The sequence below is a fragment of the Gorilla gorilla genome, chromosome 4, assembly GCF_029281585.2.
Source record: "Gorilla gorilla gorilla isolate KB3781 chromosome 4, NHGRI_mGorGor1-v2.1_pri, whole genome shotgun sequence".
Taxonomy (NCBI): domain Eukaryota; kingdom Metazoa; phylum Chordata; class Mammalia; order Primates; family Hominidae; genus Gorilla; species Gorilla gorilla.
In genome coordinates, this window is record NC_073228.2 from 16,702,083 (window position 1) to 16,713,273 (window position 11,191).

General features: G+C 55.4%; 2 protein-coding genes and 1 pseudogene across 11 annotated transcripts; 1 reads left to right on the forward strand and 2 right to left on the reverse strand.

Moving 5' to 3' along the window:
- Positions 1–10: 10 nt before the first annotated feature.
- Positions 11–1,619, reverse strand: LOC134758494 (uncharacterized; annotated as a pseudogene).
- Positions 1,620–1,631: 12 nt separating this feature from the next.
- MIF4GD (MIF4G domain containing) lies at positions 1,632–6,657 on the forward strand. 10 transcript variants are annotated; one of them, XM_055388977.2, is made up of 7 exons: positions 1,632–1,750; positions 2,649–2,780; positions 3,413–3,535; positions 4,691–4,800; positions 4,982–5,137; positions 5,253–5,345; positions 5,918–6,657. In XM_055388977.2, exons 1-7 carry the CDS (start codon positions 1,657–1,659, stop codon positions 6,143–6,145), a joined length of 936 nt encoding a protein of 311 aa, XP_055244952.1. In that variant the 5' UTR covers positions 1,632–1,656; the 3' UTR covers positions 6,146–6,657. The 10 variants fall into 10 exon arrangements, with proteins under 10 accessions (XP_055244952.1, XP_018882557.2, XP_055244953.1 ...); XM_019027012.4 differs by having other exon boundaries at positions 3,434–3,535; XM_004040987.5 differs by lacking the exon at positions 1,632–1,750 and adding an exon at positions 1,751–1,950.
- On the reverse strand, positions 6,509–11,040 carry MRPS7 (mitochondrial ribosomal protein S7). Its single transcript, XM_004040992.5, has 5 exons — positions 10,912–11,040; positions 10,210–10,401; positions 10,032–10,095; positions 9,391–9,558; positions 6,509–7,183 (listed from the first exon to the last, which is right to left on the reverse strand). The coding sequence occupies exons 1-5, from the start codon at positions 10,992–10,994 to the stop codon at positions 6,962–6,964; spliced, it is 729 nt and encodes a 242-aa protein (XP_004041040.1). The 5' UTR covers positions 10,995–11,040; the 3' UTR covers positions 6,509–6,961.
- Positions 11,041–11,191: the final 151 nt, after the last annotated feature.

Sequence of the window (11,191 nt, forward strand, 5' to 3'; positions counted from 1 at the left end):
GGCAGCCCTTGGCAGCTCTGCTTCTAGTGCTGGGGGAGACTCCAGGCTGAGCCAGTCACTTTCTGGGCCCCGTGCCCAGATCTTCCTGTCTGCAGACACACCACCACCCAGGCTGTCCTCTCCCAGGACCAGGCTGGTCATGGCCGTGGGGCTCCGTGGAAAGCAGATCCCAGCGCCCGTGCAGGAAGTGGATGGGCCATGCTGTGGGCAGGCGTGGGTGAAGGTGCAGCCTCTCCCCAGTCTACCTCGCTGGGTCCTCTTTCACCCAGAGCTGGGTCAGCCTTGCTGGGTGAAGAGCTGTCGGCAGGACAGGTGGCATCAGCGCCCACTGCCTGCTCCTCGGTGCAGAGCATGCTGCGGGTGCATCCTCCCCTGTAGCCCCAGAAGGGCCGTGGCTCTGAAGCAGCCCACTGATGGGGATGGCAGAAGGAAGGGGCGGGCACGTAGCCTGGTGAGGGCACAGCTGGTGCCTGGGGTGTTACCAGAGCACAGGGACACCCACAGGCGGAGAGGCAGAGGAGAAACCAGTTCCAGGCTGAGGGGAGGTCTCCCAGAACATCACCTGCACCCTTCCCTCCATCTGCCCGGCCTGTAGGGTTGCTCCGACCTGGGAAGCCCTCCATTCTGCCTCCCTCTCCAGCCTTGGAAAGAGGCACCCACTGGGAGCCGGCGCTGGTCCTGGCCCTGGCGTGTGGGTCCTGGGCTCCTCCTCGCACCATCCTTCCCTGCCTCTGGTCTGGGATTTTGGGGTCTGTCTGGGCCCTGAATGCTGGGGCTTCCTGGCTCTGGGCTGCTGGTTCCCAAGGTCCAGGCTGCGGCGGGGGCCACGAGGATGCAGCTGCCTGAATGCATTTTTTATGAAATTCCGTTAAAGTTTCTTTTCTTCATCTCTCCTGCCCATTGGTTTCTTTTGCTGCAGCTGAGCGTTCTCTTCCTCCTCCGTTTTCGGTGACCACTTTGGCGGTTCTTTTAAAAGGAGGCGAGAACGCGGGCAGCGCCGGCAGCGCTCCTCCCGGTCGCGCGGCAGGAGCGGCGGCAGTTCTTCCCCCACTTCTAGGTGCCCTCCTGTCACCCAGGGCAGACGCCGGGCGGTGGGGTCCGCGCCACTTCAGGGGCATTCGCAACAACCGACGGCCGCGAGTTGCCCATGGGGCCCCTTTCTCGGGGCTGCCCCTATGACCTGAAACTCGCTTCGCCCATGTCCTCCTTGGAGCGGGAGAGGGTTGTGGCTGGCCCCGGCCCTGCAGCCCCTGCCTTCTCGACCTGGGTTGGGGGAGCGGGGAAAGTGGTGCGACCAGGGCTGATGCTGTTCCTCCTGCCACCAGGTCCCCACCACGCCCTCTGCAGGCTCCTCCCACGCCGCGCAGCCCAGCGGTGTCCCCCGGCCCAGTGCACCTGAGCTCCGGGGAGGGCTGGGTGCGGGGCCACGCGCAAGATCGAGGGTCCGGCGGGTCCGGCGTGGGCCTGGACACGGCCCAGGCGCACCGGGTGAAGGGGTGACTAGCCAAGCGAGTTCCGCCTGCGGCCGGGTGGCAGCGTCGCAGGGTCCCACGCAGGCGGCGCGGTTTCCGGGGCGGCCTGGAGGCCTGGGCAGTGCCCCGGGGGCCCGGCAGGTGGCGCGGGCGAGCCGACCCTTCCCCGGCGCCGCGCGAGGAGATGAGCTCACGGCGGCCCGCAGCGCCGGACGCTGGTTGCGCGCTCCCAGGCGCCGAGCGGCCCCGGGCACGCGCGCGCGCCACCGGCCCGGCAGGTGGGTCCCGGCGCCCACGCCGCCTCTCCCGCCCGCGGGACCCTGGGCCGTGGGCTCCGCAGCCCGCCCTGTGCCTCCGGGAGGGGCGTTCCGGGCGCGGGGGAACGGCCGAGGGCTGGAGACCCTAAAGGCGCCTCCTACGGCCAGAGGGGAGCCTCCGGCGGGAGCCACCTCTCCGGGGCGCATCATCCTGGCCCCCAGTAAGAGGAAGGCTCCAGAATGGAGCTCAGGAATTAGGAGTCTCGAGTGCGTAGGGCCGGGTTACTGCCACTCGGGAGCCGATCCGACCAGCCTGTCCCGGGGAGAAGCTGGCACGGGTCTGGGGAGTTCAGGCTGCTCCCGGCAGGGGCGGCGGCGGACAGGGCGCCTGCGTCCCCACCCACGCAGGCCGGCCCCATCCGGGGGATGCAGCGGCGGGTGTTGAGACCGAAGGACTCGGCGAAAGCCAGAAAGAGAGGGTTGGGGAGAGGGGCTCGGAGACTTGCTGGGGACAGAGTCGCACCGCTTGGAGTTCCCAGCCTGGCCCTCACCCGGCATCTTCCTGGGCCAGCAACGTCAGGCCGGTTTATTTAAGCAACTGTAACGTCCGCCCGCACACACCCTGCCCCAGTCTACTCCTGCCTCCTGCTGGGACTGGAGGGTGGGCGCTTTCCTGCTTCAGCTTCTCGCTCTTGTGTAATCCCACAAGCGAGGGATTTCTAAACTGAGCAGCAGGTGCCTGGCTGATGCCCAGTCCCCACCAGAAGCCAAGCCTGGTGGGCCTTCAGCCAACCACCGCACGCCACGGACCGCCCAGGAGCCCCTGTCCCGAGGGCCGTCAGCCTCGTCTAGGGCCTGCAGGACGGAACCCGCCCTGCGCTCCACACCTGAGGCCGCTCCCTTCGCCTCTTCTCCCCAGGTGCTGTCCTTATTCCCAGCCCAGTCAAGAGCTACCGGGGCTGGCTAGTCATGGGGGAGCCCAGTAGAGAGGAGTATAAAATCCAGTCCTTTGATGCAGAGACCCAGCAGCTGCTGAAGACAGCACTCAAAGGTGAGCACGGGACCCCTCCTGAGCTGGGGTCAGGAGCCACAGAGAAGGGCCCCTGTGGGCAGCACCAGAGGCTGAGCCTGGTGAATGCCTCCACCCCTCCCCTCATTCTCTGACGATAGGAGTCGGCAACGTAATTCTTGAACTGGAAGACAAGCTACATTGAGGCCATTATTTTGGAGTATGAATCACAGTCACCTCTCAGACTGTAAAGACTTTTTAAAAAGTTTAACCATAGGGCTAGGCGCAGTGGCTCATGCCTGTAGTTCCAGCACTTTGGAAAGCCAAGGTGGGCAGATTGCTTGAGTCCAGGAGTTCAAGACCAGTCCCGGAAACATGGTGTAAACCCCATCTCTACAAAAAAAAAAAAAATTTTTTTTTTGAAAAATTAGCCGGGCATAGTGGCACGCACCTGTGGTCCCAGCTACTTAAGATGCTGAGGTGGGAGGATTGATTGAGCCTGGGAGGGTGAGGGTGCCATGAGCCATGATCCTGCCACTGCACTCCGGCCTGGCTAACAGAGCGAGACCCTGTCTCAAAAAAAAAAAAAAAAAAAGTTTAACCATAAAAAAAAGAACATGGCTCCTGCCCTTGAAGCGCTTACATTTGAATTGCTGGTTTCTGTGCTGCCATAGCCCCGTCTCTTGAATGCACAGTTGCCTGCTTTGAGACAGAAGATGGAGAATATTCCGTTTGCCAGAGGAGCTATAGTAATTGCTCTCGCCTGATGCCTTCCCGCTGTAACACGCACTACAGAGGTTTGTCTTCAACTAATAATTAGCAACACCCATCATGTGTCAAGCCGAGCCTGTTGGGAGGCCCTGTGTGGCCCTCTCTTGTCGGGGGTTTGCATGTGTGTAGTGTAAGAACACTTTTTCTTGTGAAATTGCTGTTGGAGGCATGTCCTGGTCAGTATTCCTTCCTCAACCTAGTGCCAGGAAAAGATGTGTTTCCTGAGAAACTACATTCTTACTTTGATTGGTCCCTACTAGCCACATAACCCTCCCCATTTTCTCTGACTGGGCAATCAGAAGACAAGACAGCTAAAGCTGTTTGTTTGTATGGTTACTGTCCTCTGTATGGTTTCTTTTCCCTTGTTTTTTTTTTGAGACAGTTTCGCTCTTCTTGCCCAAGCTGGAGTGCAATGGCACGATCTTGGCTCACTGCAACCTCCGTCTCCCAGGTTCAAGCAATTTTCCTGCCTCAGCCTCCCAAGTAGCTGGGGTTACAGGGGCCCGCCACCATGCCCAGCTTATTTTTTGTATTTTTGTAGAGACGGGGTTTCCTCATGTTGGCCAGGCTGGTCTTGACCTCCTGATCCTGACCTCAGGTGATCCACCCGCCTCAGCCTCTCAAAGTGCTGGGATTACAGGCATGAGCCACCACACCAGGCCCTCTGTATGATTTATTTTTCTTTTCTTTTTTTTTTTTTTTGAGACGGAGTCTTGCTTTGTCGCCCAGGCTGGAGTGCAATAGCATGATCTCGGCTCACTGCAACCTCCGCCTCCCGGGTCCAAGCGATTGTCCTGCCCTGGCCTCCCAAGTAGCTTGGATGACATGAGATGACGCATGAGCCACCACACCTGGCTAATTTTTGTATTTTTGGTAGAGATGGGGTTTCACCATGTTAGCCAGGCTGGTCTCAAACTCCTGACCCCAGGTGATCCAACCACCTCGGTCTCCCAAAGTGTTGGGATTACAGGCATGAGCCACCGCGCCCGGCCATGATTTCTTATAAGAACCATGCGCTAACCAATTGCACCGCTGGAGCCACTGTCCTCTGTATGATTTCTGATCTCTTTCACTTCAAGCATATGAGTGCTCTACTGTAAATATCTCAAATTCTTAGAAGCGGGTGGACACAAATGTGATAAAGCAGCAGCTCTAGACTCCCCTCCTATCTCTACCCCTAGATCCGGGTGCTGTGGACTTGGAGAAAGTGGCCAATGTGATTGTGGACCATTCTCTGCAGGACTGTGTGTTCAGCAAGGAAGCAGGACGCATGTGCTACGCCATCATTCAGGTTGGGGGTTGGGAGAGGAAAGGAAGCTGCTTTGAGGAAGGTGCTTCAGGAGTGGGCAGAAGGCCTGGCCTGCAGGACAGAGATGCACAGGGTCTAGCTGAAAGACAGAGAGAGGCATAGGATGGGTGGGGTTGCAGGGGCACCGCCCCCCACCCTTCACCTTCCTCTCCCTGGCTCACAGGCAGAGAGTAAACAAGCAGGCCAGAGTGTCTTCCGGCGTGGACTCCTCAACCGGCTGCAGCAGGAATACCAGGCTCGGGAGCAGCTGCGAGCACGCTCCCTGCAGGGCTGGGTCTGCTATGTCACCTTTATCTGCAACATCTTTGACTACCTGAGGGTGAGGCCCCGGCAGCCACCCTGGGAGGCAGACATGGCCTGTTTCCCGAGGCCCAGGTTGGACTGCTCCCCTTGGCCACTAAGCCTGGTGCTCTGACCTCTCCTCTTCCTCACAGGTGAACAACATGCCCATGATGGCCCTGGTGAACCCTGTCTATGACTGCCTCTTCCGGCTGGCCCAGCCAGACAGTTTGAGCAAGGAGGAGGAGGTGGGTGGCCCCAGCCCTGGCACAAGCACAGAAGGCTGCAGGATGGACAGTCCAGCTCAGCCGTGTGTCAGCCCACTGCTCACGGAGGTCTCTGAGGACTGTGTCACTTCTGGGGCAGGACTGTGGGGGTGGTTAAGGCCTGTCAGAGTTATAGGACAAGTTGCCAGGTCTGGAATTTATCCAATAGAGAGCAGCCAAAACCTACTGGCTCAGTAGCTTCCTTCTCAGTCAGAAAGCCAACCTATGATGGCAGCTGTGCAAGCCATGGCTAGCTGTGGGTACAGACGGCCCCAAAGCCAAACCAGGGTCAGGCAGTGTGTGGGAGGCAGGAGAGTGGGATGAAGAAGTGGTTTGGAGACAGGCTTGAGTGGAGCCTGGCCAGATGAGGGACCTCAGGCAAGTCCCGGAACTCATTTCTTTCTGTGTAAGATGTGGAAGTACCCACTGGATGGTAAGGAGGGAGCAAGGGAACGAGTGTAAAGGCAAAGCACAGCACCTGACACTTGGCAAATGCTGTGTGAGAGGCTGGCACTGCCCCAGTTCACTTGTGTTACCCACACTGTCCCCTGCAGGTGGACTGTTTGGTGCTGCAGCTGCACCGGGTTGGGGAGCAGCTGGAGAAAATGAATGGGCAGCGCATGGATGAGCTCTTTGTGCTGATCCGGGATGGCTTCCTGCTCCCAACTGGCCTCAGCTCCCTGGCCCAGCTGCTGCTGCTGGAGATCATTGAGTTCCGGGCGGCCGGCTGGAAGACGACGCCAGCTGCCCACAAGTATTACTACAGCGAAGTCTCCGACTAGGCCTCCAGATCAGGGCTTCCTCACCAGCACTGGCCTTTCTTCTACCCACCTCTAAAGCTGGCAGTGGAGTCTCTACCTCACCCAAAGACTTTTCCCTTCCAGACTTTGAGTGTCTTCGCTTCTAGACTTTCCCATCTCCTGGTGAGATGTTTCCCACTTATGCCGTGGTCCTGCCCTGAGCCCCTTTCCCCACCACAACCCACCAGGGCCAGGCAGAGAAGGGCAACTCCCAAGAGCCACTGCACTGTGTAACCGTTAGTGCAACTACTACCTTGGTGCCTCAGTTTACCCATCTGTAAAATGGGTAAGCATAGCCACTGGTGGGATACTCTGGGATGTCAAGGGGTGGAGGCAGAGCACAAGTCACACCAGAAACTGCTTTTTATACATTTTGTACAAGGACAACTCTGGAAACAAGCCCATTTCCTCCAGCCAGTTTCACTGAATGCTGCACCACATGCTACACCAGTTCAGTGTGAGAATTTTCTAATAAATCTTTTCTAATGCTAAAACTGCTTCCTTTATATATCCAAAGGTCCACCCCAACCTAAGGGAAGAGAAAACAGCCCTGAGTTTCCTGGAGGAAATTCCCAAGTCAATGTGCTCCCTCTTTACAAGGAAATGGGGGCAGAGAGAGCAAGTTCCAGCCTCAAAGAAAGAAGGATTAACGGATAGTGAATATGCTGCTACATCTTTCTTATGAGGCCTGCCCACCCTTACAAAGGAACTACATCCTTAACCCACAGGTAGTTTTCAGCGTGGCAGTAGCTCACACTGTTTCTTGCGGCAGAGGGCCCTGGGCTCCTCCTGGAGACTTTACCACCAGCGGTAGTGGGCCAGGGCACGGTTGGCCTCTGCCATCTTGTGCAAGTCATGCTTCCTCTTGATCACGGGGCCCTGGTTATGGAAAGCCTCCAGCAGCTTGTGTGACAGCTTCTCCGGCATCAGTGTCCGCTGGTGCTTTTTATCCCGGCACTCAGTGATCATCCACTTCATGGCTAGGAAGCGGCGACGCCGGTCGGGTAGGGGTACAGGGACCTGGGTGAGACAGGACATAGGCAAGTTGGTCCAAGAGTCTGCCAGGGTTTGGGGCCTCCTGCCTCCCTGAATTCTAAGGAGTAGCCACATGTTCTCTCTGGACCAGCCCTGGTCAGGCCTGGGGAGAAGGGCCTGTCTTTTCTTCTTTGAGCTTCCCTCACCTTCAGGTGACCCCAGTGTAGCAGACATAAGAGGCATTCATTCAGCAAATACTAATTAAGCACTGGCCTCTCCCGGCACTGTGGTTCACACCTGTAATCCTAGCACTTTGGGAGGCTGAGGCAGGAGGATCGCTTGAGCCCAGGAATTCAAGACCAGCCTGGTCAATATAACAAGACCCTGTCTCCATATATTAAAAAAAAAAAGGCCAGGCGCAATGGCTCACGCCTGTAATTCCAGCACTTTGGGAGGCTGAGGCAGGCGGATTACCTGGGGTCAGGATTTTGACACCAGCCTGGCCAACGTGGTGAAACCTCGTCTCTACTAAAAATGCAAAAATTAGCTGGGCGTGGTGGCAGGCGCCTGTAATCCCAGCTACTTGGGAGGCTGAGGTAGAAATGCTTGAACCCAGGAGACGGAGGTTGCAGCGAGCCAAGAATGCACCACTGCACTCCAGCCTGGGCAACAGAGCGAGACTTCGTCTCAAAAAAAAAAAAAAAAAAGAAAAAGAAGAAAAGCACTGGCCATTTTCCCTCCTAAATGGTAGTCCTACCAAGTTGTTATAAGAACCAAATAGGAAAAGCCCCATTAGCTGGGGTGACTAATCCACCTCAGACCATAGGTACCTAAAAACAAGACCCCTTCAGTCTTCAGACACAGCAAAACCCTGTCTCTACTAAAAATACAAAAAAATTAGCTGGGCATGGTGGCGGCCACCTGTAATCCCAGCTACTTGGGGTGGGCAGGGGCTGAGACAGGAGAATCTCTTGAACCCAGGAGGCGGAGGCTGCAGTGAGCCGAGAGCCGAGATTACGGCACTGCACTCCAGTCTGGGCAACAAAAGCGAAATTCCATCTCAAAAAAAAAAAAAAAAAGTTAAAAACAAAAAGACCCTATAAAAACAGTTAAAGAAAACCAAAAAACAAGACCCCGTGTCCAAAAATCATTTGTCAGGCCCTCACTATGCGCCAGTACCATGCCAGACACGAGAGTGCAGACAATAATGAAGAAGTCCCTACCCCATGCAGTTGATATTGAAAAAGGAGAACACAAGAAAACTCAGGACAATAAAATATAATTAAATGCTATGAAGGAGATACCTAGTACTGTTCAGCAAACACTGATGAAGCATCAGTTATCGGTCAAGCACTATGCCAAACACTGGCATACAAAGACAGGATATGAATAGTCCCTCACCATGAGAATTTTACAGGTTAGGACACACAGGATGCTTGACAGAAGAAGGCGAAGGGAGGTGGGCTCCCAGATGTCACTTAGATACTTCTTCACTCTCTTCCACCTTCTGCCTATAATTTTTACGCTACAGCACTCAGACGAGTGGACCGTGACAGTCTCAATTCTTTTTTTTTTTTTTTTTTTTTTTTTTGAGATGGCGTCTTGCTCTGTTGCCAGGCTGGAGTGCAGTGGCGTGATCTCGGCTCACTGCAACCTCCGCCTCCTGGGTTCAAGCGATTCTCCTGCTTCAGCCTCCCAAGTAGCTGGGATTACAAGCATGCGCCACCACACCTGGCTAATTTTGTATTTTTAGTAGAAACAGGGTTTCTCCATGTTGATCTCGAACTCCCCACCTCAGGTAATCCACCCGCCTCGGCCTCCCAAAGTGCTGGGATTACAGGTGTGAGCCACCGTGCCCAGCCGTTTTTTTTTTTTTCTGAGACAAGGTTTCTCTCTCTTGCCCAGGCTGGAATGCAGGGGCGCAATCATAACTCACTGCAGCCTTGACCTCCTGGACTCAAGTGATCCTCCTACCTCAGCCTCCTGAGTAGTTGGGAGCACAGGTGCACACCACCACACCTGGCTAATTTTTTTGTTTTTTTTGTAGAGACGGGGTCTCCCTATGTTGCCCTGCTGGTCTCTTAACTCCTGAGCTCAAGCTATCCTGCATTAGGCTCCCAAAGTGCTAAGATTACAGGTGCAATCCCACTGCACCAGCTAGAAAGCTATCAATCTTGACCCAACTCCCAAACACCACCTATCTTGTTTCACATGTGGAGGGCCTTGCTTTCTTGCCCTGGCCATTCATTCACCTGGTAGAAACGGCCTCCCTTGAGGATGGGTACCAGCCCAATCATAGGCTCACAGTTTTTCAGTGCTTGATGGAAGATGGTGTAGGGGTTGCGTTCGATGGTTGCCTGTTCCTCTGCAGAAGCGGCATGGTACTTCTCAAACTGCTTCCTTTTCACAGCTTCCAGAGTCTGCAAAAGAATATGGTGGAAGAGGCTGCCCCAGGCTCCCTAAAGGGTTTACCCAGCCAAGCTAGTACCTTGCCCTTTACTCCCATCCTCTGGTTCTGCACTGGCAATGCAGCTCCTCTCACAGCACATCCAAAACAAAGTTTTTAAGTGCCTCCCCCTTTGCTAGACTAGGACAGAAAGAGTGGATTGAGATTTGTGGCGTGGAGGGGGTGGGGGGTGAGATGGGGAATGGCAGTTGTTTTATTTTTTATTTGTTCCTTTTTTTTTTAATTGTGTGTTTATTTCCGAAACACCAAGGAATGGCAGTTGTTGACTCCTACAGGGCTTCATTAAAGCCCGTACACATGCAGGGAAGTTAATCTGAATAATAGATACATGAATCCATTTGCTCTTAAGCTACACTGAAAGTACCAAGTACAAGGCTACGGGGTAGGGGGGCAAGAAAGATGACTGAGGAGGGAAGTGCTGTTTACCTGAATCATGAGGGATCTGGCCAGTACTTTGTTTCCTCCTATCATCATCATGTTGGTGAATTTACTTCAAAGAGAAAAGCAACACGTTTAGCTCTCCAAGGCTGTATCACAGAATCCTCACCAGAAACCCTCCCTGGGATATCCCAGTTCATGTAACAAGTGTTTGTTTCCATCTAACCTGATGACTGGGTCTTCAAACACAGAACTTGTTTTCCCTGCTGGAGCAGCTTTGATGAGCTGAGTCTTCTTGAGCTCCCGATCATACTTCTCCTCCTCAGTTAGCTCCTCCACAGGCTTGCGGTAATATTCCTTGTCAATCAAGGGATCCTTGAATTCAGGACTATAGCGGCTCCATCTCACCTGAGTTAGCCTGGGAGGGGGGAAAAGGAGGAGGCAGGCAAAAGCTGACTCCACAAGCGAGTAGGTTTGACTTAACAATAGGCAGGACTGCCAACGCGCCGACGAGGGAGAGCGGCGCGGAGACCGCGAGCTAAACCTGAGCCACAACAATTCAGGCCCTTGTCCCAAGTAGGAGGACATTCCCCAAGCAGGCGGGTAAAGTCTCCTCCTGGTCAAGTGCTAACGGTAAGGATGGGCTTGGCGCCTACACACCCATCCCAATTCACAGGCGATCCCAGCTCTGAGCTCTTTAGCAGAACCGCACTTTCAGCTCCGCGTTAGAACCCTAGATCAGCCAGACTCCTTAGTCGAGAGGTAGTCACTAAACCTTCGGATTGGCCCAGGGTCACGCAGCTAACTTAGAAGCTTGAATCCAGATACTCCGGCCCCCAGGGCAGTGCTCTCTCTAGGGGCCCACGCGGCCTGCCTGTGGCCCCCTTCCTTCCTCGCAGCGCCCCCCCGCTGCCCGCCACCCTCTCACCCTGGAAGCTGCAAGACAGCCCGCCTTACGCCCAACGCCAGGCCCGACCATCCTCGGGCAACCTTCACTGCGGGGGCAGCCATCTTGGCTGGCCACGAGGACCCCCACAAGGACTGCCCTCGGCGCGCCTGAGCGAGTGACGGGAAACGGGTGAAAAAGACTCCTCAGGGTCCTAAATCTGCGTTTCTCTCCACTGATCTAGACGTTAGAGTTTTTCACTCCGGGGTCCAAAGGGAAGCGCCAAAAGGAAACACTTGCCCTCCCAGTATCCGTCGCAGTC